Source organism: Sceloporus occidentalis, unplaced genomic scaffold, assembly GCF_023333645.1.
Source record: "Sceloporus occidentalis isolate IW3139 unplaced genomic scaffold, rSceOcc1.0.p SCAF_3, whole genome shotgun sequence".
NCBI classification, from domain to species: domain Eukaryota; kingdom Metazoa; phylum Chordata; class Lepidosauria; order Squamata; family Phrynosomatidae; genus Sceloporus; species Sceloporus occidentalis.
The window spans coordinates 249,456,687-249,482,404 of record NW_028316983.1 but is presented as its reverse complement, the minus strand read 5'-3'; the positions used below and the strand labels follow the sequence as shown (position 1 = coordinate 249,482,404).

Here is a 25,718-nt window from a genome sequence, read left to right as displayed (position 1 = left end):
AAACATGTTTCAAGGGGCTACTGCTTTTAGTGGCAGGCCATTTCTGCCAAATATGTTTCAAGGGCCTATCACTCTTAGTGGCAGGGCATTTCTGCCAAACATGTTGCAAAGGGCTACTGCTCTTAGTGGCAGGGCACTTCCATCAAACATGTTGCAAGGGGCTACTGCTCTTAGTGGCAGGGCACTTCCATCAAACATGTTGCAAGGGGCTACTGCTCTTAGTGGCAGGGCACTTCCATCAAACATGTTGCAAGGGGCTACTCCTCTTAGTGGCAGGGTGCTTCCATCAAACATGTTACTAGAGACTAGTGTTCTTAGCGATGGGACACTACTGTCAGATACGTCACAAGATGCTAGTCTCAGCAGTGGGGGATTTCAGTCGGACACATTGCATGGGGAAAGTGTCCTTGGTGCTGGGGCACTTCCATCGGACACGTCACAATGGGACGGTGAGGGACTTCAGTCAGGCGCAGTTCACGGGGCTAGTTACCTTAGCGGTGGGGGAATTCAGTCGGACACATCGCAAGGGTCTGGTGTCCTTGGTGCTGGGTCACTCAGTCCGGCCACACAACAGTGGTATGCTTCTGGCACCCAAGGACCACTCCCACCAAGCATTGTGCAAGGGGGGCTTCCTGTGAGCTACGGCGCAGCCCCACAGGCCAGCCTGGCTCCCAGTGTCCCAGCCATGCTGCCCACCATAGCTTTGCCTGGACCGGTGGCGGCACCCACCAACCTGGCCGCAGCCCAAGCAATTCCTCATTCTTGGGATGACTTTTCTCCCGTGCCTCTGCCACACTTGAGGACACAGACCACGGCCGCAGCCCAAGCAATTCCTCATTCTTGGGATGACTTTTCTCCCGTGCCTCTGCCACACTTGAGGACACAGACCACGGCCGCAGCCCAAGCAATTCCTCATTCTTGGGATGACTTTTCTCCCGTGCCTCTGCCACACTTGAGGACACAGACCACGGCCGCAGCCCAAGCAATTCCTCATTCTTGGGATGACTTTTCTCCCGTGCCTCTGCCACACTTGAGGACACAGACCATGGCTGCAGCCCAAGCAATTCCTCGTTCTTGGGATGACTTTTCTCCCGTGCCTCTGCCACACTTGAAGACACAGACCACGGCCGCACCCCAAGCAGTTCCTCGTACTTGGTTCAACTTTTCTCCCACTGGCCCTGCACTGCATTACATGACCCAGCCACAGTCCCAGGCCCAGTTCCAGCCGATCATTCTGCAGAACCCAAAACCTTTCATCCTGCAACCCCCGCCTCCAGGAAGGAAAGCCAGGCTTCTGGGTGCCCCCCTCCAGCAAGCCATGCCCACCGGCCTTCCCGCGGCACTCCCCCTACAGCCCCTGGCAGGCCCCCAGAGACCTCCCGACGTTAGGCCAAAGGTCCGGAGCCAAGTCGTTAAACGAGACGCCAGCCTCGCAGCGAAGACCAGCACTGATATTAAACCAAAAGGTGAGCGAGACTGGAACCCGTCCCTCAACAGTCAGGCACAGAGGTCAGCAAGTGGGGAAAGAGGGCATGGGCAAGGTTGGTGCTATGCAGCCGTGCTGCCCAGGCACCCATTTCCTGAGCCACCCTGGGACTCACAAAGGAGCTGGGCGGCACGGCAGAGCTGTGCTTATGTTGCCAGCCACAAACTCAGAGCCAAGGACTCTGCAGTAGCCCTTGTGGCCCTAGAACAAAGTGGGCAAGCCAAGTGACCCAGGGAGCCATTGCTTGGACCCCAGAAAGGTTAGCAGGGTTCTAGCAGTGAGAGCATGTGCATGTCTTGGAGAGTGGTGGTGGTCAAAAACCCCTCCCCAGAAACAGCATGGAGAGATGGAGACGGGTTAGGGGGGAAGGCTAGCTGTGGGGCTTGGCAAGATGGCAGTGAGGAAGGGCCAGAGAGGCAGGAGAACAGGTAAGCAGTCAGGCTGTGCCAGGGCTGGCCAGGAGGTTCTTCTCCAGCAGGGCTGGGCTCTGGGTGTCCCTACTAGCTGCTTGGTAGGGTTTCAGGTTTTAGGTTTCAGGTTTCAGGTCGGGACGTGGCAGCTCAGTTGTTAATAATAATAATAAATATTTTTAAAATTTTCATCCCGCTTTTTGCCAGGCAATCAAAGCGTCGTACAACATCCATATATACATAGTACCCCCCCCCCCACGCCGATTCTGACATTGTAAGATTGGCAGGTTGGCAGGTCGAGACCTAAGTGCTGCATGATGGGTGAGCTCCTGTCAGTAGTCCCAGCTTCTGCCAACCTAGCAGTTCTAAAGCATGTAAAAGGGCAAGTAGACAAATAGGGTTAGGGTTAGGATGCAGTTGTGCTGGCCACACGACCGCCGGAGCTGTCTTTGCTCTGTGGTTTAGTAACGCAGATGAGCAGCACACTCTACAGTCGGATATGGCAACCTCGTCAAGGGGGAATACCTTTATCTTTGCCTAGGGTTTCAGGCCAGGGTCTCACCCCATAGATACAGACAGAGACACAGACACAGAGGGTCCCTGGGCCCCTTCCACACTCTGGGCAGCACCAGATGTAAAGCGTCTCAGGTCCTAAACTTAAAAGCTGGGCTGGACTGGGCTCCCTCCGCTGAATGGTGACTTCTGCACCTGCAAAAAAAGGGGGTGCCATGCAAGACCAAATGGCTGCGTCAATAAACACACTTTAAGCTAAGAACAAAAACGAAGCTTGCTTGGATGGTCCTTATTTGTTCAGAAAGGAAGGTGGAAACAGCTTCTGGGGCCCAATCTGGCACATACCCCCGTACCTGGCTCCTGCTGCCCCACAATTGTTGCTGTTTGTCCCCGGGATATTTTGTCCCCAAAAATGGTCCCGTCAGCCTGGACAAAGTGGACCCATCTTCCTCCTGGCATCTGGTTTACAGTTTTCCTTCAGCCTAGATAGGATTTTTTTAAACCCCACATGTGGTCTGTTTTGGTAACACAAATAGCACAACGGATGATTCCAACAAACATACAATATAATATAAGGCTGAAGGGCATGCCGACTTCCCGTATGCAGGGTATTATCATCCCATCTTGCCTGATAAGAGCGAGGCTTCCCATTTTGAGCAGGTGACGTACACTGGGAAGGATGGGGCTGTACGCTTCATTTTTCAGCTTGGAGAGCATAATGTGCTTTATCTGTACATTGAATTCATCCCCAAACTGCTTCAGGCAGCCACAGGCTTAGCGCCTACCAATCCAGGCCCTTCATGCTCAAGATGTCCAGCCGCCCCAAATTCACATTTGCACTAAGCCGGAGGGGAACATTTTGTTCTGCATCACTGGAGCTCTTGGCCAGCTTGATCCCAGACTGACTTTCCTGGGTTCTTCAAAGCCAACCCCCTTCCATTGAAAGAGTAGGTGGGCTTGGGAAGATGGGCATTTCCTCACACATCTGTGGAAATGGGTAGGGGCACACCCATACAAGGCGGTTACACCAGAACACCACTTCTGGTCACTCTGCCCTGCCATTTTTGGCCAAATGTGGCCATTATTGGAGGATTTCTGGGCTGCCATAGACTCCTCTTTTTGGGTCATTTTTGAAGATTTCAGAAACCACAAACGTGGGACCTGGGGTATCTGTATGCATCCTGGGGGCCTCACTCCCCCTTCCTATGTGCCTCTCCATGTGCCCCCAAGGGCTCATGGAAGCAGAGTATTGCAAAGAAGAGGCAGAGACCTGAGGCTGGGAGACGATGGCGCAGAGGGTAACCCTAAGGCCATGCATGAGCCCACAAGGGGCAAAGGAGGCGCATCTTCCACCAAATGTAGGGCTGGTCTCGGTCAACGTGGACCCATGAGGCCACCTCCGTCAGGCACAACTGTAGAGACCCACGCCAGTCTGTAAGTCCAATGTCCTGGGATTGCTCCTTTGCTGGCTGTGCATTTGTCGCAGCAAGCCCAGGAGCCTGTGCAGCAGAGGAATTGAAGCTTTGAAAGGTTTGTCAGGCGTCAAGCTCTAAACTTGGGATCCACAGCAGGGCCAAGAGTCCTTTCAAAATCATTTATTTAAAAAAATTCCAATGTGCCAGACTGGACTTTGCAGCGTAAGCTGACTTTTGCAAGAGTTTGGTTGTCAGAAGCCCGCCACAAAGAGGCCTTTAGGGACACTCTCGTCATGTGCTAAGGTTGCCTGGGGGTGGAGCGCCCACACACCCCGCAACCCTAGCACGTGACGAGGGTGTAACAATGGCAGCACCCTGTATACATGGGCGCGCCATTGTTAAGTAAGCACCATGCGGCATCCACACGGCGCCACACCACGCTTCCATAACGAGTGTGCCGACAGTGAACTCGTTACACCACCACCATGGCTCTAGAAGAACCTGCTTTTTGTGGGTTCTTTTTTTGCTGGCGGGAAGCCACACGGCTTGGCGGCTGCGGCTTCCCGCCAGCGGAAAAACAGGCACTGGGAGGCCGCTGTTTTTCGAAGGTCTGTACCACACCAGAATTAAGTATTTTTAGAGTGTGGGAAACACACCACCGATCCCCGCTCCCAAACCCAGAGCATCCCCTCAAACCGCACAGCAAGACAGGAGGGGCAGTGCCCATGTTGTAAGGGAACGCAGTATTTCTAGTGGCAGCATGGCAGACTCTCATTCAGGCCAGGATTCTTTGCAGCTTTACAGGGGGGTGGTCTCCAGCACTTCAATCTGCAGGGGCTGTCCCCCATCCAAGGTTTAAACAACACTGACTCTACTGTAGCTTCCAAAAGCAGACAATACTGGTGGCATTCAGGGTGGTATGAGGGTGCGATGAGGGGACACAGAGCAGGAAAACCAGAGAGGAGGGGGAGAGTCAGGAAACAGTCGGGGGGGGGTAATTGTCCTGGGGCCCCATCTTGCCATCAAAGACCCCGGGAGGCATCCAGGGTGGGTTGCCAGGCTTCCTATTGTGAGGGGTGCAGTCCAAGAGAAAGACCCTGGGATGAGGTGGGGGGCTGGCATGCAGGGGACCCCATCCACGCTGTCTGACTGTGGGTTTCCTTACAGAGAAGACCAGGCAGGAGCGCATAGTCGGCGAGATCGCCTTCCAGCTGGACCGCAGGATCCTCGCCAACATCTTCCCCAACCAGACCCGCCTCTACGGCTTCACCGTCAGCAACATCACAGAAAAAGTTGCCCAGGTAAGTGTGTATGCACACCCGTGCAGAAAAGCAGGATGTGTGTGCAGATATATATGTGGCTCCCCGTGCTGGCCAATTGGCCGTAATAAAGTTATTATTATTATTATATGTGGCTCCCCATTCAAAATTAGTTGACCAGTCGAAGCACACTTCTTGGAAATGGCAACTTGGACCTTGGTCCAAGTTAGTGGTACAGGTTATGCCCTCTGTCCTCATGAGGAAGAACAGGAGGACAGCATGGGAGTCTGCAAAGAGCGCATACAAAGGGTCCAGTGGCGTCACTAGGGTTGGTGTCACTCGGTACAAGTGGTTAGATCGCTGCCCCTGGCCTTTAGAGTCCCACGGGCCTGCTGCATGGGAGTCCAAAGGCTCTTCCACCCCCCCGAAACCTCCGGAGTCTGCGTTACAGCTGCCACTGCTACTGAAGCAGGCAGTGCTGTGGTCTCTAGTGCGGCTACTGGGCAAGCAGGACAGCAGCCTTTCCCAGTAGCCATGTCAGTCCTTCTGGGTATAGCATCCCAAGGACTGACACTCCCCTCTTAGCTGTCACCCAATGTGGCCCCCACCCCTTGTAGCCCCTAATGATGCCACTGCATCCAGACCAGGAGTGGGGAAATATTCAGCCATCTCCAGATCTGGCCAGACCCATTGCCCGCTGAAAGTGAGGTCAGGCAAATGGTGGGGAATCTCCCTTCTCTGGTCTAAATGAACATTTAGCTCTTTAAACAGAGGCTGGATGGCCATCTGCCAATGGGGGTGCTTTGATTGTGAGTTCCTGCATGGCAGATTGGGGTTGGACTGGGTCAGGGCCCTTCTTGGGGTCCATTCCAATTTCTATGATTCTGTGATTTCTCTGATGGAGCTGGCGGAGGATGCAGGAGATGTAATCAGCCAAATTATAGCCTTGGAGGTGGATGGACAGAAAAGGTCACCTACAGGCCAGCAGTTCCCAGAGGGGCATGGGGAGCAGGCCTGGCATTTTCAGGGCTGCCCTCTTTCCTTTCTGCCAAGGGTGCGGGGGCATGCTGCAAAGGCTGGGCACTTCCTTCTCCTCTTTACTCCCTGGCAGCCGCTCAGGGCAGGGCAAGGAGCAGACTACTGCCTTTGATGGCACAGCTTTGCGTGCCCCTGCCTTGGTGGGGGGCTGGTGCAATGGGGGGGGCAATCCACTCTGGCCAACTGGGGGGGTCTCCCCTGAGAGCAGACTGCATTGGGCTAGGACAGGGGTAGGCATGATGCCGTCCTAAAGCCCATTTTTGCTGCCACTCCCAACCTTGCAACCGTGTTGATGTTTAGATGATTTGCCCTCCCAACATATGCAAACATGGCAGAATATACCCCTCACTGAAACATCCCAGAACTAACTCCAAATTACTCCAGCAGTCCTCAAAATGGAGACAGCAACTGCATTAATATCATTCCCCATCACCATTAAATGGAGCTATTGGGGCTTGCTGAAGAGGGGCTGCAGCCATGGAGAGGCCGGTGTGTGGGGGGGGGGGATTGGGCTTTAGCCCCCATGCAGTAGCCCACCCCTGGGCTAGGATAGAGACCGCAGGCCCACAAAAGCAGAAAAGGTGCTGCTTTCCTCCCCAGGCAGAACCAGGGCAGGAGGAGTCGCGGGTCAAGTGGGGCAGCACGGAATGCCATAGGGATATGGGAGCTTGGCCCTTTCACCGCAGGGTACATATGGTCAAAATTAACTTTTATACAGAGCAACAATTGTTTGTGATAACAGGTATTTGGGAATGATTGCTCCGCACATGACATGAATAGTGTTCTTACTAAAGGGGTGCAGGGGGTACGGAATGTACCCCATAGTGGGGGGTGGGGGTGGGGACTGGCACAGCGACTTACCAAGAAGCCATACTGGACTGTAAAAAGGCTCTCTGGAGACCCTGGCGCTGGCCCCCTGAATAGCAATTGCTGCTGGGAAGGCAGTGCCTTCGGAGTCCTGCATGGCAAGAGCCACGCAGGACTCTGAAGGCTTGGAGCGGGGACTACAGCAATGTGGCCAGGTGCGTATGAGGAGAACAAGGCAGTTCACCCCACCCTCCCATTACTGGGTGTCCCTTGCCTTAGGGATGCCACTGGGCATGAGGACGGAGGTGGGCAACATTCTGGGCATTTCTGCTATCTTAGAGAGGAGATGAGAGAGCCTGGACGTTCTCCCCATTGGGGCGAGCCTCCTCATCGCTTTTTCCTTGTGCCTCACTGATGCGCCTTCTCCCTTCTCCTCCAGGGCCGGACCGACCCTTTCCTGAGAATGAGCAGTGACGAAACGGCCGCCACCATGAACCGCTACAGAAGCATCATGGACCATCTGAGGCCCCTGGGCTTCGACCCCAACATGCACCCCATAATGATGGAGCACATTGTCAACACCTACGGCATTCTCCGCGAGCGCCCGAACCTCAGTGACCCAGAGGCTGCCAATCTCAACGACGTCCAGTATCTGCAGAATGTCATCAAGGAGACAGTGCCTCCGGAGATGCAGGAGACCTGCCAGCTGCTGCTCAATTGCCTCTACCAGCTCTCCCTGGGTGATGGGAAGTCCCTCTTCCTATGGTGAACCATCGCCTCCTGCCTCCGTCCTTTCTTCCTCCAGCGTGTGCCTTGCTGCCAACTCAATAAACCATCTGGCACTGCCTGGGCAGAGCATCCCGTGTCTGTCTCATTCTGTGGCTCCGTGGTCCTGCAGAGGCATCTTGGGGGGGCAAGTCACAGCTCTCCCCCCCCCCATAGCCTGGGAAAGGCTGCCATACATCTCTTCTGGCTTCCATGACCATTTGGGGCAAGAGGCTGGGGAAGGGGCAAGGATTTGGGCCCCTTCCCAGAGAAAGAAGGCCTCCCATTCCCCCTTTCTGCTTCCATTGAGGTCCGAAGCTTCTCTTTTCATGCATCTGGTCCGTTTCGTTGAGGAAGTCCTGGATCCTTGCCACCCCAGAAGAGTGTGATTCAAAAGCCTAGGGTCCCAGGAGGGCACCCACAAATAGTATTCAATTGAAAACTTCATTTAGTTCAATAATTCAGCAATGAGAGGGCCAGGTTAATCTGCCTTTGTGAAGCGGGTGCAAAAAACTAGAACTCCAGAGTGCTAACTACAATTCAGTTTTATTATTTGAACAATAAGAGGGATTTCAACATCCACACAAAGCACTCGCACACATCCCAAGAACTAAGATATTAAAAAGGTGGTACTAGATAGCAAAGGAAAGGATTGCAATGGGCAATGCTTGCCAGTTCCAGAAGCCAGGCTCCAATCTGGGAGAAAGCTTGGAGCTGAATGGTGCCGAGGGGCCAGGCTTGAATTGGACAGAGTTTCCGCCTTATTCCAAACTGGATCAAAGTGGGAATGGCCAAAGTGGGCATATTAATGGGCCAAACTTTGTCTTGAGGCAGTTGGAGTTGATTTTGCGGGAATCCCAGAAACAATGGGATTCCCAGCTGGTCAATGGTTTTAACTTTGGAGTTACAAAAGCAATATTTTTGGTGGATGGCAGTGACATTGATTTAAGCAAACAAGGCCAGGACAACCCCAGGGAGCTTGGGACAGGATGGGATGTGGGGAAAATACAATGGGGGATGGCAGAACGATTGGGTTATGCTTTGGGCTGAAAGACTTCTTTGTCTGTGACCTCCAAGAGGAAATGCACATGGCAAGGGCTGGAAGCAGCAATATTCACAGCCATTAAGTGACAGGGGTCCTTTCCACATGCCTTGAGGTCTATGGGACCGGTCATCAGAAGTTCACTTAAAAGGCATCATGACCTTTCCAGGTTCGTGCTTTTTGGTCTCTCTGTATCTGCTGTACTGTAAAAATTTAAAGGTTTCCCCTTGACATGAATGTGTCCCTCCCCATTCGCTGGGCTTAGGGGCACAAGACCCCTTGAATGTGGGGGAAATGCAAATAACAAAAACACTATGTTTTTACCTGAGAGAACACCTCTCTAAGAATATCTAGGTCCTCTAGTGCAACTCTGTGGTCAACGTCTGCCAGACATTGACCATAGAATTGCGCTGGAGAGGCTACAAAAGCCTAGTGGAATGTCCACTCTAGGAATCTGTATAGGTCCTTCAGTGAAACCTTTGGTTAAAGTTGACCATAGAGTTGCACTGGAGGACCTAGATATTCCTAGAGAGAACATATTAATAAACTCTGTGACTAATCAAATCCACAAAGGTCAGAGCTGCAAATGTAGAAAGACAAGTGGTCATCCCAGCAAAAACCAAATTGACCCGTCTTCCATATATTTAAAAGTAGCCATTAAAGCCCCTCTCAGTCTAATCCTCTCAGGGCTTTTGGGTCCCAGAGCTGTAACCATCTATAAAGCCATCATGAATATGTGCATAGCTTCAAAGACAGGCTTGTGACACAACACAGCCCTCTGATGACAACCCATAAGGATAAGGATGGACGCATGTCCCACGGTCTTGAAGAGCAGGCTCTGGGGAAATATGTGGCACTGGACTGTAGCTCCCATCAGCCTCAGCCATCATAATCAGTGCTGTGATTAGTAGCAGCAACTGGTCATTCCCATGTCAGCGGGGCAGCGAATCCACTCTGGGGGTGTGTCTACATTGCAGAAATAATGTAGTTTGACACCACTTTAACTGTTTCAGCTCCATCCTATAGAATCCTGAGATCTGTGGATGTTGGGATCCTGGCATCGTGTCTTCCTCATGCCCAGATGGCCTTACAGAAGCGGCGAGACATTTGTCATTGGCTCAGAATGTCCACGTTCAGGGCAAATAGGTAGAAATGGAGTTGGGCATATGGAACTCACACATCCATGTGTATGCACATTATCCAGATATCTGTGCACTTTGGGCTACAGATTCAAGCGTGTGTTCAGTTGCACAATGCCATTCACAACAAGGGTTGCAAAGTGCAAGTCCATCCGTAGAGGTCCGCGCTACACAAACCATATTGAATGGCGGCCGCTCGTTCTTTCCCAGACCTTTCTCCTGGGCTGCCACCTCTTTTTCTCCCAGGCCATCTCTTCCAGAGATGCCAGTCACAAAGCTACAAAACGGAGCTGCCGTTCCTTCCTGCCTCCAGAAGCTGAGGACAAAGAACTCTGCTCCTTCCCTGACTGCTGGGCTCCTCTGGCCACACTGGACATGTGCTCAGTGTGCCCAAACTCTCTGGAGAGCATCAGGAGAAGTGGAGAGAGAAATGCCCTGCTCCTCAATTCAGAGCCAGCCTCCTCCTGTGAAACCAGCGCTGCATCCACACTGCAGAATTAATGCACTTTTGCACTGCTTTAACTGCCACGGCTCAATAGCTATGGGATTCTGGTTGTTTGGGAGCTACTTAGCTTTCTCTGTATTTCAAGCACCATCAAGCTGCATTATTTCTGCAGTGCAGACGCTGCCCTGGGCCACTGAATGGCATGTGGGGAAACGCAGCATGACCAAATGTCCTAACCTCAAAGGAGGACAAGGCGCCGCAAAATGCAGGACATCCAAGGGAAAAATGTAGGGCATGACCAAATAAAAGCTAAAAACACTCATATTGATGCTTCTTATTGGTGCTCAAAATGGAGGAGGACATTTTGAAATTCCTCCTACTTTGGCACCGCTTTAACTCTTGTCTGGCTCAAGACTATGGAATTCTGGGAGTTGGTGTTTGTTGTGGGCCCAGAGCGGAGCGGAGCTCCACTCTGGACCCCACAACATACTCCAACTCCCAGAATTCCATAGCCTTGAGCCAGGAAGACTAAAAAGCGGGTTTGGCTTTAGGACACTTGTCCCATCCTTTCCCCATTCTTATAGCGCAATCACAAGAAGATTTTTATGCGACGTTGAGCTTATCCCGTCATTTTCTCATCCAGAAAGCACTATTGACTGCGAATGCGCAAAAGGCTTTCAAACGACGTCATGCCCATCCCATCATTGTCCCATCATTGAATTGGCATTGCCCAGCATTTTGCATCAATAGGGGTTTGCAATAATGCAATGCCACTGCACTACGATCTGAAAGCCTTTCGCGGGATCGCAGTCAAAGACAGGATAAGGACAGGGAGAGATCCTTCCTTATTCCTTCCCCGTGTGATAATCTCCAATGTGTTCATGTTGCTAGTCCTGACCTCTCTTTCCCATCTTCTCTCTTTCTCTCCTTGGCAGATGGCAGAGGTGGCAGCGGCGGCGGATTGCCAAACCCCCCAGGCAGCAACATCCCTCTGCGGGGCTTTTGCTATGAGTGCCCCATCCCCTGGCACCCCCACCTCACTGGTTCCGGCTCTGGCTCCGGCGCCGGACCAACATCTGGCTTGAGCCCTCCCGGCGGGGGCAATTTCTTACCCCTCATGCCCTCCACATCCTTGCCCCATACTTGCCTCCCATCACAGGCCACCTGCCCGATCCATAGCCCCACCAGCCCCACTGCCTTCAGAATTGGCTTCAGCCCCATTGACCTCTCTGGACTCAGCAACCCCTTCGGCCTGCAGCAGGGCCCCTCTGGCCCCCAGAGCCTCTTTGGTCATGTCACTTTCCGCGTCCCTGGCTCTGCCCCCCCTTTCTCCCCGGGGATCTCCCCACCAGGCAGCATCCCTCCCACTCTGGCCCCCAGCGGCACCCCCTTCTCCCCTTCCCCACTGGGCACCACCTACACCGTCCTCCCCTCTCCTCCGGCCATGGGGGCCACCCTGCCTGGCACGGCTGCCCCACCCGGAAGTCCAGCCGCTACCACCTTCCCCTTCCCCCCCACTGCAGGAGGTGCCACAGCCGGTGGTGCCCCCCCTACGCCACCACCGGACCCCGGTGCCACTGTTGCCCCCGCCTCGCCTGGCCGTAGCCCCCAGGCCACCGATTTGGACAGGGCCCCCTCCTCACCGGCTGCTGACATGGGGCACGGTTCCCAGCCCACCTCTCCAGTGGGGGTCTCCAGCCCAGTCCCCACCACTGGTGGTGGCAGTCCTGTGGGTTCCCTGGGGGATGACAGCGTCTTCTTACCAGGGAGTGGGACCCTCATTGACTCCGCTGCGGCCACCTATGGCTCCTCCACGCTCGGTGCCCACACTCCACTCAGTGGCACGATCTGGTGGGACTACGAGGCCCCCCAGACCCCCTTGCCTGGTGACCTCTTCAATGTGAACAACTTCCCCATCTTGGATGACTACAATGCCAATGCCAACCTGGTGCCTGTTGGGGGTGCCGCTGCCATTGCCCACCCTCGGCCACCTCCACTCCACCTGCCCCCACCTGGCACCTTCTCGCCGCCTGGCTACCCGCCCCTGCATATCGCCTCAGCTGGCCAGACCCAGCCCTTCTTCAAGTTCCCTTCGCCCCTGGGCCTTGTGCCCCCCGTGCCCCTGGCACAGAGTCCTCTCATGGCCCAGTCAGGGGCCCCAATTGCTCTCCCGTCCCTAGCCCAAGCTCAAGCCCCAGTCCCAACCCCAGTTCCAGCCCCACCCATGTCCCCACCCCAAGCCCAAGCCCAGGCCCAAGCCCAAGCCCAAGCCCAAGCCCAAGCCCCGGTCCAGAGTACACTCTTGGATCCCTTACAGAGCTACAGCCCGCTCCTGGGCGCCACTGGCCCTGCTAGCCCCAAGCCCTCCGAGAGGAGGCCCCGTGACCAACGTGGCCAGGCCTTGTCCATCAGCACCACCAAGGTAGCCAAAGGTGAGGAAGGGGTCTCGGTTGCACCCCTGGCCCTGGGTGAGGGGCTGCACTGCAAGTGGGGGGTGAATGGGGGGAAGCGAGGCTGACCAAGGGGGAGTAGGCAGTATGCGCACGTAAAGGTGCTCTATGCCCTTCTCTGAGCTGGATGGGACCCCAGGAGACGACCACAATAATAGTCGTCATCATCATCATCATCATCATCATCATCATCATCATCATCATCATCATCGTCATCTCCCTGCCACCACCCAAGGATTTAACTTGTCAGGCCCCAGCAATGCATTGGGACACTGCTGGCGTCTTCTACTGGCAACCCAATGGATTGAAAAGTGAGATATTTCAGGGGTGGTCACAGTTAGGAAAATGTAACCTTTCACTCCTTCTTTGGGGGAGAGATTTTGCTGGACCCCAAAGCCTTTGCCTTTCCTGGGGGCTTGGACGTCTTCCTTCCAACTCCTCTTCCTGCTGTAATTTTGTGGATGTGGAGCAGGATTCAGCTGCAATGTCATAGAAACATAGAATCATAGAGTTGGAAGAGACCCCAGGAAGGGCCACCCAGTCCAACCCTCTTCTGCCATGCAGGAACTCACAATCAAAGCCATCCAGTCCAGATGGCCATCCAGCCTCTGTTGAAAGACCTCCAAAGAACTCTCCACCACAATCTCTGAGAAAGGAGTGTGTTCCAATGTCAAACAGCCCTTACTCTCAGGAAGTTCCTCCGAATGTTGAGCTGGAATCTCTTTTCCTGGAGCTTGCATCCATTGCATTGTGTCCTTTTCTCTGGAGCAGCAGAAGACAAGCTTGCTCCCTCCTCAATATGACATCCCTTCAAGAATTTATATAGGGCTCTCATATCACCTCTTAACCTTCTCTTCTCCAGGCTAAACATCCCCAGCTCCTTCAGTCCTTCCTCAAAGGGCTTCATGGCTTCCAGACCCTTCACCATTTTAGTCTCCCTCCTTTGGACACATGGCTCCAGTTTCCCAATGTCCTTTTTTAATCTTGATTCCCAGAACTGGACACAATATTATTCCAGGTGGGGCCTGACCAGAGCAGAATACAGTGGCACTAATACTTCTCTTGATCTATTCTAGACACTATGCTTCTATTGATGCAGCCTAGAATCACATTGGCCTTGTTAGCTGCCGCATCGCACTGTTGACTCATGTTCAACTTGTGGTCTACTTGGACCCCTAGATCCCTTCCACACATATAAGTCTCCTTGAGCCAGTTGTCCCCATCCTATATCTACGCATTTCACTTCAACTGTAGCAGAATTTCAGGAGAGTTCTGAAAACTGCCACTTTATTTAGGAAATAACCTCAGCGACAGAGAAAGACAAAAGGGAGCCGGTTCTTTAAAACACAGCTATTTATTGCCAGCCACTCACAGCCAGAACTAGGGTTCCGATAAAATGCTGAGAGCCCTGAAAAAAGGAAAACCAACACCTTTTACAGGTGAACACACATCTCTACAAACCCTTTCCTGCATTCCTTAGCGGGGCCTCCGTTTTCAATTCTTTTCTAGGTGTACATTTGGGTCTCTTGGTTATATTCATACATTTATATGGACTAAATATTGATTATTGGTTTTTCACTATCACACTTCTAACTAAGTGCAGTACATTTCTCCCTGTTGAAGTTCATTTTGTTAGCTTTGGCCTAGCTTTCTAATCTATTGAGGTCATTTTGAATCTTGATCCTGTCCTCTGGAGTATTAGCTGCTCCTCCTAATTTGGTGCCGTCTGCACATTTGATAAGCGTCCCTCCTGCTCTTTCGTCCAAGTCACTGATAATGTCTGCTTCATCTTCTGAGAAAGGCAGACCCGCTCCTGTGCTGTTTAAAGTTGGCAAGTGCCCAGGTAAATGCACCTAGAGCCTGCAGGAACCGACGGTGGGGAAAACAGGCAAACCCCAGGGTTTACATGGGTTTTCCCTTGGAAGCAGATGCATGGTCCAGTCTGCCCAAAGTCCAAATGGGCTAAGAAGTGATAAGCTGAAACCAAAGGTGAGAAGGGAGTTGTAAGAAAGATTGCATCAAGGTACAAAGACCAAAGACCCACAAAGCCAGACACTTCAGACAAAATCTCCAGGAAGTGCTAGAACTGAAGCAACATAATGGCCTGGACTGAACTAATTTATAGCCAGCAGGAAATTAACCCATCTGGCTTCTTTAGCTTAGCCTCTGTTTAGAGGAGAGGACATTTCTGACCCAGTGTTCCTAGTGACTGAGTTGATGATGCTCGACAGGATGAAGTGTCTCTGTATTGTTGCGCACACCGCTTGTGCCAGGGTCACAATGCCGGTTGTTCCAATACTTTGAACTGTATACTGCAACATGGCCAACACCTAGAATCATAGAATCATAGAATCATAGAATCGTAGAGTTGGAAGAGACCGCAAGGGCCCTGATCCAGTCCAACCCCCTTCTGCCATGCAGGAAATCCAAATCAAAGCATCCCTGACAGATGGCCATCCAGCCTCTGCTTAAAGACCTCCAGAGAAGGAGACGCCACTACACTCCGAGGAAGGAGCGCGTTCCTCTGTCGAACAGCCCTTACTATCGGGAGGTTCTTCCTAATGTTTAAGTGGAATCTCTTTTCCTGTAGCTTGCATCCATTGCTCTGGGTCCTATTCTCTGGAGCAGCAGAAAACAAGCTTGCTCCCTCCTCAATATGATATCCCTTCAAGTATTTAAACAGGGCTATCATATAATAATAATAATAATAATAATAATAATAATAATAATGTTTTATTTATAAACCGCTTTTCCGCAGTGATCAAAGCAGTGTACTGGTAAAAATTGCAATGACAGAGTAGATAATACAGAATAAAAATTGCAATACATAAATAAAACTTCAGTAAGAACATTACAGTTATACAAATTAAAACCATTACATCAAATCCAAGCTAGCTGAGTGCAGTCGATAGTACAGTACATACAGGGGGTAGTCACATGATATCAAGGAACATTGGGGAAGGCTTGCTGAAACAAGAAGGTCTTCAGTCTCTTTTTAAAGAGATCCAGGGAGGTGGCGGTGCGGAGCTCCTCGGGGAGGGTGTTCCAGATCCCAGGGGCCAAGATGGAAAAGGCCCTTTGTGAGGTTGACACATATCTTGTTGTTGGGATCCTCAACAAACTCTTCCCAGATGACCTGAGTGTGCGGGGCGGATTATATGGGGAGAGGCGGTCCTCCAAGTACCCTGGGCCCAAGCCATTTAGGGCTTTATAGGTTATAACCAACACCTTGTATTGTGCCCGGAAGCGAACAGGCAGCCAATGGAGATCATACAGAGTCAGCGTTATATGGTCGGCCCTGGAACGTCCAGTGACCAACCTAGCTGCCATATTCTGTACTAGCTGAAGCTTCCGGGTTTGGTACAAGGGTTGCCCCATGTAGAGCGCATTACAGAAATCCAACCGAGAGGTTACCAGAGCATGTACCACCGTTTCAAGGTCCCCCCAGCCCAGGTAGGGTCGCAGCTGGCGTATCAGCCGAAGCTGGTAACAGGTGCTTCTGACCGTCGCATCCACCTGAGGAGTCAGCTGGAGCGACGAGTCCAAAAGCACCCCCAGACTGCGAACTGAGTCCTTCAGGGGCAGCGTGACCCCATTCAGGACAGGTGGGCAAATCTCACCACCCAGATCCGGGGAACCTATCACTAGTACTTCCGTTTTCTCTGGATTCAGACTGAGTTTGTTTTCCCTCATCCAGCCCATTACCGACTCCAAGCAGGCATTTAGAGGAGAGATGCCATCCCTAGTCACTGCATCAGTCGGAGGCACAGAGAAACATATTTGGGTGTCATCAGCGTACTGATAACACCGCGCCCCGTGTCTCCAGATGATCTCTCCAAGCGGCTTCATGTAAATGTTAAATAGCATGGGGGACAAAATGGCTCCCTGAGGAACACCAGATGTAAGTGCCCTTTTACACGTCCCCCAGCTGCACCATCTGGAATCTGCCCGAGAGGTAGGAATGGAACCACTGGAGCGCAGTGCCCCCGATTCCCAACTCCCTCAGGCGTTCCAGAAGGATACCATAGTCAATGGTATCGAAAGCCGCTGAGATGTCCAAAAGCACTAACAGGGACACGCTACCCCTGTCCATGCCCAGACGGAGATCATCGACCAGGGCGACCATGACAGTCTCAACTCCATAGCCCGCCTGGAAGCCAGTTTGAAATGGGTCTAGAAAATCCGTTTCATCCAAGATCGCTTGAAGCTGGAAGGCAATCGCCCTCTCGATCACCTTCCCTAAAAAAGGCAGCAGTGACACAGGCCGATAGTTATTCCGAATCAGGGGGTCCAGGGAGGGCTTTTTTAGCAAAGGTTTTACTACTGCTGATTTTAAGCTAGATGGAAAACGCCCTTCCCTGAAGGATGAATTAATTATACGGCGTAACATGGAAGTCACCACCGTTCCCCACTGAGCCGCCAGCCATGAGGGACAGGGATCGAGAGAGCATGTTGTCTTCCTAACACTTCGGGGAATCTTGTCCACTTCCTCAGTACTCACAAACTCAAAGTGATCCAGTTTAATGGAGTCCACGGAAACTCTGGAAGCCTCTTTTATAGGATCTGGAGAAATACTGGCGTCGAGATCAGCCCTTAGCTGAGAGATTTTATCCGCGAAGAAGTTGTTAAATTTGTCACAGCAGGCTATAGATGGTTCTAAAATAGGGTTCAGGGAGGGGGGGCAGATGAGTTAGCTCCCTCACTACCTTAAACAGCTCTGCCGGGCGCGACTCCGCGTATGCAATACGTGCAGCATAGTACGAATGCTTTGCTGCACTTATTGCCACTCCGTAAGCCTTCAAAAGAGACTCAAGGAGTGTCTTGTCGGTTAAGTGCTGGTGTCTTTGCCAGTTGTGCTCTAGTCGTTGCACGGCCCGCTTCCTTTCCCTGAGATCTTCTGTGTACCAGGGTTGCTTCTTGGAAGCAGGTCAGAAAGGACGCTTGGGAGCAATGCTGTGTATAGCCCTGGAGAGATCGGTATCCCAGATGTTAGGGCATCAACAGAATCGCCGTCGGAACCAACCATATACCCCTCTAGGGCTTCTTGGAACCTTTTGGGTTCCATCAGCCTTCGAGGGTGGACCATCCTAATAGGTCCACCACCCCCGGGGGAGCAATAGGTAGAAGCCTTGAGCCGCACCTCAACCAGGAAATGGTCCGTCCATGACAAGGCAGAGATATTAAATACCTCTGCCCACAGAGTATCCATGTCTGTACTAAAGACAACATTGAGAGTATTACCAGCGCAATGCGTGGGCCCTGAGACCAATTGGGACAGGCCCACGGCAGTCATGGTAGCCATGAACTCCCGAGCCGCACCTGTTGGACCTTGACTGGCCTCGAAAGGGATGTTGAGGTCCCCCAGTACAAGAAGCCTAGGGGACTCCATCACTAGTTCCGAGACCAGTTGTGTCAGCTTGGCTAGGGAGTCTGTTAGCGCACGAGGTGGATGGTAGACCAACAGAATCACCTCTTAACCTTCTCTTCTCCAGGATAAACATCCCCAGCTCCCTAAGTCGTTCCTTGTAGGGCATGGTTTCCAGACCTTTCACCATTTTAGTTACTCTCCTTTGGACACTCTCCAGTTTCTCATCTGCTCCTAATCTGCTCCAGTTCCTAATCTGAATCCAGACAGGCCAATGTGATTCCAGGTTGCATCAATAGAAGTATAGTCTCTAGATCAGGGGAAGTAAAAGTGCCGCTCTATCCTGCTTTGGTCAAGCCTCACCTGGAATAATCCTGTGTCCAGTTCTGGGCCCCACAATTCAAAAAGGACATTGAGAAGTTGGAGCCATGTGTCCAAAGGAGGGCGACTAAAATGGTGAAGGGTCAGGAAACCATGAAGCCTTTTGAGGAGAGACTCAGGTGGCTGGGGATGTTTAGCCTGGAGAAGAGAAGGTTAAGAGGTGATATGAGAGCCCTCTTTAAATATCTGAAGGGATGTCATATTCAAGAGGGAGCAAGCTTGTTTCCTGCTGCTCCAGAGACTAGGACCCAATGGAGCAATGGATGCAAGCTCCAGGAAAAGGGATTCTGCCTCAATGTTAGGAGGAACTTCCTGAGAGTAAGGGCTGTTTGACAGTGGAACAGACTCCTTCCTCGGAGTGCAGTGGAGTCTCCTTCTTTGGAGGCTGTCTTTAAGCAGAGGCTGGATGGCCATCTGTTGGGATGCTTTGACTGAGAGTTCCTGCATGGCAGAATGAAGGGGTTGGACTGGGTCAGGGCCCTTCTTGGGGTCTCTTCCAACTCTACGATTCTATGAGACAGGATGGCAGGTAAAAACAATAATGCTAGGAAAGGGTGAGGGAAGCAGAAAGAGAGAGGGGCCGCATGCAAGATGGATGGATTCTATTAAAGGGATCGCTTTGAGTCTGAGTTTGCAGGACCTGAGCAGAACAGCGGAGGACAGAGGGTTTTCTTGGAGATGTCTCATCCAAAGGGTCCCCATGGGTCCAGATCAGCTCGAAGGCAGTTAACAACATCAATACAAACCACTGGAAAAGAGATTCCACCTAACCCTTAAACTTTCAAAGGAGACTTAAGGGTGTTTTACCCCAGTTTTTGTGTGGAACCCACCGGACGTCTTCTGGACCACTGCTCCAAACCCAAAACTTTGGCCCATGCAGCCTAGGATACAACTTTTCTGTAAGCCGCTGCATGTCGGAGCTGCAGGGTCAAATCGAAACATCCCCAGATATTCTTCACATCTTGCTTTTGGAAACATAGCTTCTTATCTCTCCCACGCATTGTCTTCATAATTCACTGGATGAGTGATGCACTTTAAAAGAAAATGGCATGCAAAACAGAACACATCCTGGGCATTACTTCAGCATCTGCCCACATGTCGCAGGCGGAGGAGTGCGCCTGGTGAGAGGCCCAATGGCATTCTTGGGAAGCGGTTCTGTACTGACGCTAGTAGATTGTTTCCTAAAAAGTCCCATATTTCACCTGTAAACGGATCTGGGCTGGAACAACTAAGGTCCAAAGCACACTGCAGACATAGTCCAGTTTGAGAACGCTTTAACTGCCTTGGCTCAATGCTAGGGAATCCTGGGATTTGTACTTCTATGAGACATTTAGCCTTCTCTGTCAGCGAGAGTTCTGTGTGGCACAACAAACTACAATTCCCAGGATTCCCTAGCACTGAGCCAGGGAAAACTGGATTATTTCTGCAGTGTGTGTTGGACCGAAGCTACCCCCTTTGACTCTTGCAAATTTTAATACTGTCTGCCTAGATTTTTGAACTTTCAGTTTAATGGCTGACAGATACATTCTGAGAAAGGCAAACTCCCAAATATTTTAGGTGGTTGGCTTCCTCCAATTGGTGCCCTTTCTTCAATGTCCATTTATGTATAGAGAAACGAATGCCAAGATACGTAACTTTAGCCATTAAGTGATTTGTGTACAGCTGTTTGTTATTACAGACCTCTTCAAAAGCTTTCAGCCTCACCTGTTAAACTTTGTGGCAGAGGAATGCATCATCTGCGTATAATGGAAATATTCCTTTTACGAGCCATTATGACCGCAGGGAAACTTAGATCCAGGCTTCCCAGGCGGAGGGCCAACCTCTCTCGGTTCTTGCAGATCTCGGCCAGCAGAGCCTGGAGCGCATCGTGGGTGAGGTGGCCTTCCAGCTGGACCGCCGCATCCTCTCCAGCATCTTTCCCGACCGGGTCCGGCTCTACGGCTACACCGTCGGCAACATCCCTGAGAAAATCATGCAGGTGAGGAGGGGTCCCCTGTTTCCGGGGGGTGGCCTGGCAGGGGCTTTGGGTGCTTTGGGTGCCTGTGTGTGTTTAGAGGACACCAAGCAAGAAGCAGGCAGAACCGAGTAAAAGGAACCCCTGAAGCCACAGCAAAGCATCCTTCTTTAAAAGGTGCAGCTTTTAAAATGTCCCTCTTGGCAAGGGTCTACTCTCTCTTTGATCTTACATACCTTTTTTACTCATTCTAGAAAGGGGTGGGCAACTGTCAGAGGCTAGGTGACCATATTGCCCCCTCTGAAACTTTGGCGGGCTGCAACCTCTAAATCCCCACACAAAGAAATCAATTAGTTGCCCTACAAAATTTCTTCAGATGCCCTCTAATTCCAGAATCCCAGAATTCCATAGCACTGAGCCATAACAGTTAAAGTGGTGTCAAACTGGATTATTTCTGCACTATAGATGTAGCCTAAACTGTAGACGTAATACAGCCTGGCAGCACTTAAGTGCTGTAGCTCCCATAAAATCCTGGAATTTGGGGTTTTGCCATCAGGGGCATTTCTGCTCTAGTTTAGTATGTGGGGTGGGGGGCATTTTAGGGCCAGGAAAGGTCCTGAAGTCACTTCCTGTTCACTAGCAGCTCTTTAAAAAGATTCTCCTGAGTCTAAAATGACCCCTCATAAAATGCACCCCATAGGTGCATTTGAGTCTATTGGGCAAAAACAAACAAACAAACAAACAGTCCCCCAAAATGGCAACAAAAGGCGCCCTGGAGCACTGCATGCGGCCCAAGGCCACCATTTGCCCAACCCAGTTCTGGAAGGCTGGAGCTCAGCAAACAAAGCTCAGCTAACAGGCAAAACGAACAGGGATTTTATGGTGGAAGAGGCAGCATAAGTCGGTTGGATGATAGACAAAAAGGCCAGATAAAAGGAAGTCTTTTTCCACACAGGGCATAGTTAAACCATGGAACTCACTGCCACAAGATGCAGCGGTGGCTGGCAACCTGGAGTGCTTTACTATGGAGTGCTCTACCCTGCGAACCTTATCACACACACAATTTTCAACGTTCTGGGGACTGGAGGAGGACACTTGTGTGCACGCGCGTCCTGCAGAAAACGGAGTTTATCGCACACGAAGACGTCCTCCAAGAGGCCCCGTTCCATCCCCCAGTGTGCACCTGTTCCCATCCAGTCCTGATGGGAGCCATTTTTGCTGATGGAAGGTAGTCCGTCAAGCAAAAATCACACCCGTCAGGACTGGATGGGAACGGGTGCATGCCGGGGGATGGAACGGGGCCTCTTGGAGGACGTCTTCGTGTGCGATAAACTCCGTTTTCTGCAGGACGCGCGTGCACACAAGTGTCCTCCTCCAGTCCCCAGAACATTGAAAATTGTGTGTGTGATAAGGTCCTGCGTTGGTGGCCCTATGCTTCTCACTACCTGCTACAGGGAGACACAAAAAGGAGATGCTCCTGGTCCCCATAACTTGAGGGTGAGCTTCTCTTTGGGGCCACTGATTGGCCACTGGGCCTAAATCCTACTGTTAAGCTCAACTGGGGTAGACCCATTTCCAATGGGGCTCATTTCACCAACCAACAACTTCTCCAGCTGGGACTAAGCAAGAGGTCGCTGGCCTCTGTGCAGAGCAGAGAGACAGCTTAGATCCAAGATCCCATCTCACACTCTTCATGCCCATCACGAATAAACTGCCCACACAGAACAGGACAGCGTTGGGCAGAAGGGCATGGTCAGCTGGTCTTTGTCACAAGTGGTGCAGATGGTGAGCAGGAGACGCCATTTAAAGATGGAAACTTGACTTGCAGCTTAAGTTGTTTCTGAGCGGTGGGGGCATTGGTGATGTCCACTCTATAGGTCAACCCAAAACTGTCTGGGAAAGCGGCCAAAATGGCTGATAAGACCAGCTCAGTTCTCAAACAAACAAACCGCTGCCTGGCAGAGCCAGTGCAAAACAGTAGACAAAGTCTCTGATTTCCAAGTCCAGAATCAGAAGAGGTATTACCAAGAGATTTGTCCAGAAGTCCGAGGTCCAGGGTGTCAGATAGGCAGGTCAATAAGGCAGTCCAAAGTTCAAGGGCTCTGGAAAGTCAAGACAGGTCAGCAGTCCAAGAAGCAAGGTTCCAGGCCAAAGAGCAATGGGAGACTCCACTAGGCCTTTGTAGCTCCTCCAGCGCAGTTCTATGGCCAGTGTTTGTCGGACGTTATCCTGGAGGACCTAGAGATTCCTAGAGAGGTATCCTCTCAGGTAAAAACATGGCGTTTGTGTTATTTGCGGTTTTCCCATATTCACGGTGGGGTCTTATGCCCCTTACCCTGGCAAATATAGAGGGACATGTGTACTTTCCCCAAGAAAGTCAGATAATCACTGGCAACTAGGCAGGCATCCTGCAGCTACTTATATGAGAACGCGGCAGGCCTTCAGGTGCGTCTGATTGCCAGTGCGTTTCTGATAAAGCCTCTGCGACCATCGAAGGCACTCCCTTTCGGCTTGATGCTGACCGTAGGCACATTCCTTTTGGCCTGACTCTTTCGGCTTGACGCTTCATAGGCACGTTCCCTTGACCCTCCTCCATGTCCAAAGACTCTGCCTCCTGAGTGGACACAGACTCTGCTGGAGCGGTCACTGTAGAGCTAGGGCCGGACTCAGGCTCCACTGCTGCAGACTCAGTCCTCCTCCATGCTGGGCATGACAAAAACTAACCTCCACTCTTAGGAGCCTGGAACCCTAACCCTCTCCCTTCCTCGCAGGGTGGAAATGACCTCATGTCCCCGTTGCCCGAAGAGCAGCGCGCGGCCATGATGGACCGCTACAACGACATCATGAACCGGCTGAAGCCCAAGGGCTACAACCCCAACTTCCACCCCAAGCTGACCGAATTCATAGTGAACACTTTTGGGATCCTGCGGGAAAGACCGGAGACCACCGGGTCTGATGGGGACTTCTACAACGACATCTATTTCCTGCAGGAGGTAATGGAGACCGTGGTCCCCTTGGACAAGCGGGCAGACTGCCTGGTGCTGCTCAGGTGCCTCCAGATGCTCTCCGAGGCGGACGGCAAGCCCCTCTTCATCTGGTGAACCCTCGCCCGCTCTGCCCCACAATGCAATTCACAATAAATTGTCTCTAAAAGCCTTGCCTGCAGCCAATATGAACCCCTGCTGTAACTCTGTCTTCCATGGGTTTCAACCCACGTCTACAGGGGCACAGATGGAGCATGGCATCAACACCATTGCTCTCTTGAACATACATTTTTCTGGAGCTTGGATCAGAGTCGATGGTTTCTTAACACACTACTTGCATTAAATATAGGTGAGTTTGACCACTCTGGTACAGGTAATGAAAGCAGCACTGCAGATATCCCAGGAAACAGTCAGGGAGGCCCCAGAAATTTGGCAGAAATCGGCAAGTTTTATTTAGCTGGCTAGCTTCAGAGGAATGATTTCCAAAGCTTGAAGCCCCGATCTCCAGGTGCAATTCCCTTTTTAACTGTTAAGCTACACATTGACATATATGTGAACCCCTTATCAGGACTGTTTTAACTCACTGTTCCAGACTGGCATCATATTATTATCATCATCATCCCGCCCTTCTCCCAAGGCTGGGACTCATCTTAAACATTCCTTATTTTCACTTGATGCAAACATTCAGGGGCCGGAGATACCATGAAGAGGCCATGAAGATATCTCTTTGACCCGCTCAGTTGTCTGTCTCACAAACAGTCTTTTGCCCTTATTTCATGCCCAGGCCTTCTAACTATTAACATATTGACTATATGTATTGGCTACCTCTAGAAATTGATTTTACTGACTTCTTTTGCCCTTCAGGGGAAAGTTTTTAACAGCAAGGAAAATGACAGCTGGGCGAGCGAAAGGTACAGGTCGAGTCTCCCTTTTCCAAAATGCTAGGGACCAGGAGTGTTTGGGGCTTTGGAATATATGCATATACATGATGAGAAATCCTGGAGATGGGAGCCAAGTCTAAACATGAAACTCATTCATGCTTTTGTTAGCCTGAAGGTAAATTTGTAAAATATTTTGTGCATGAAACAAAGGTTGTGTACATTGAACCGTTAGAAACCAAAAGCGTCCCTGTCTCAGCCGCCCGCAGGGACCATTTTGGGATATTTTGGATTTCAGGGTTCCAGACAAGGGAGACTCAACCTGCATCACTTCCACTCCTGAAGACCAAGAGGTGAGCTTTTGGAAAGACCTGTGTCTTCAGACGTGACTCTTTGGGCAGTGTCACAGTTTGCATCGTCCTGTGTCCCATTGCAGCCCAATCACACGCCCCACAAAAATGGAACAGCTTAAAGACTTCTGGCCTTAATTGGTCCTCTCTTGGTGCCTCTGACGCAGCAAAGGGATATCCATGGAAGCAAATGCTAAAATAAACCAGTGAGCCTTAAAACTGCTGCTAGATTCCTTTCCCTCCCTTTTCTTTTTACAAAGAAAAAGTCTGTATTAGTCTGGAAAATCAGTCTGCAAAGAGATCTTGTAGATGGAAGTAAGAAGTTGGCACAAATAATCCCGTTTGACACCGCTTTACCTGCCATGGCTCAGTGCTAAGGAATTCTGGGAACTGTAGTTGTTGTACCACATCTGTCCGACAAAAAAGGCTAAATGTCTCATAAAACTGCAGTTTCCATAACCGTTAAAGTGGTATCAAACTGGATCATTTCTGCACTGTAGATGCAGCCCACACTGTAGACGTAATACAGCCTGGCACCACTTTAAGTGCTGTAGCTCCATCCTATGGAATCCTGGAATCTGGAGACAATTCCCCTGAATCTTAAATGGTTGGCGCAGCAGTGCTTATCCCACTGACCCCTGGCCGGCACGCTTGGCTCCATAGATAGGGCCATGCTAAAACCCCGACAGAGCATTGGTCCAAATGAGATGCCAGGGGAAAGCAGTCCCACTGGACCCTTTGGCCACAGAACGGTGGGAGATTAAAGAAAGACGATCCCGGCTGAGCGCCCATTCTTCCCTTCTGATGGAAAGGGCTGTTTGGTTTTGGAAAGCACTAATGCAGACGATGGCAGGACTCTCCTTCGTTTCAGATTTTTACCCAGAGGATGGATGGATGGATGGATGGATGGATGGATGGATGCTTTAACAGTGGATTTAAACAAAACATTAGGTTCTTCCATAACATTAGGAAGAACTTTATGACAGCAAGGAATTCATCACATGGAGGGGGGGGGGGATGTGGAGTTTAAACAGCGA

The 25,718-nt window shown here is 51.3% G+C and overlaps 1 protein-coding gene across 1 annotated transcript; it reads left to right on the top strand.

Moving 5' to 3' along the window:
- Positions 1-245: 245 nt before the first annotated feature.
- LOC149317791 (uncharacterized) lies at positions 246-7,725 on the top strand. The gene is made up of 3 exons (XM_089513275.1): positions 246-1,466; positions 4,992-5,125; positions 7,368-7,725. The coding sequence occupies exons 1-3, from the start codon at positions 293-295 to the stop codon at positions 7,695-7,697; spliced, it is 1,638 nt and encodes a 545-aa protein (XP_089369401.1). The 5' UTR covers positions 246-292; the 3' UTR covers positions 7,698-7,725.
- Positions 7,726-25,718: the final 17,993 nt, after the last annotated feature.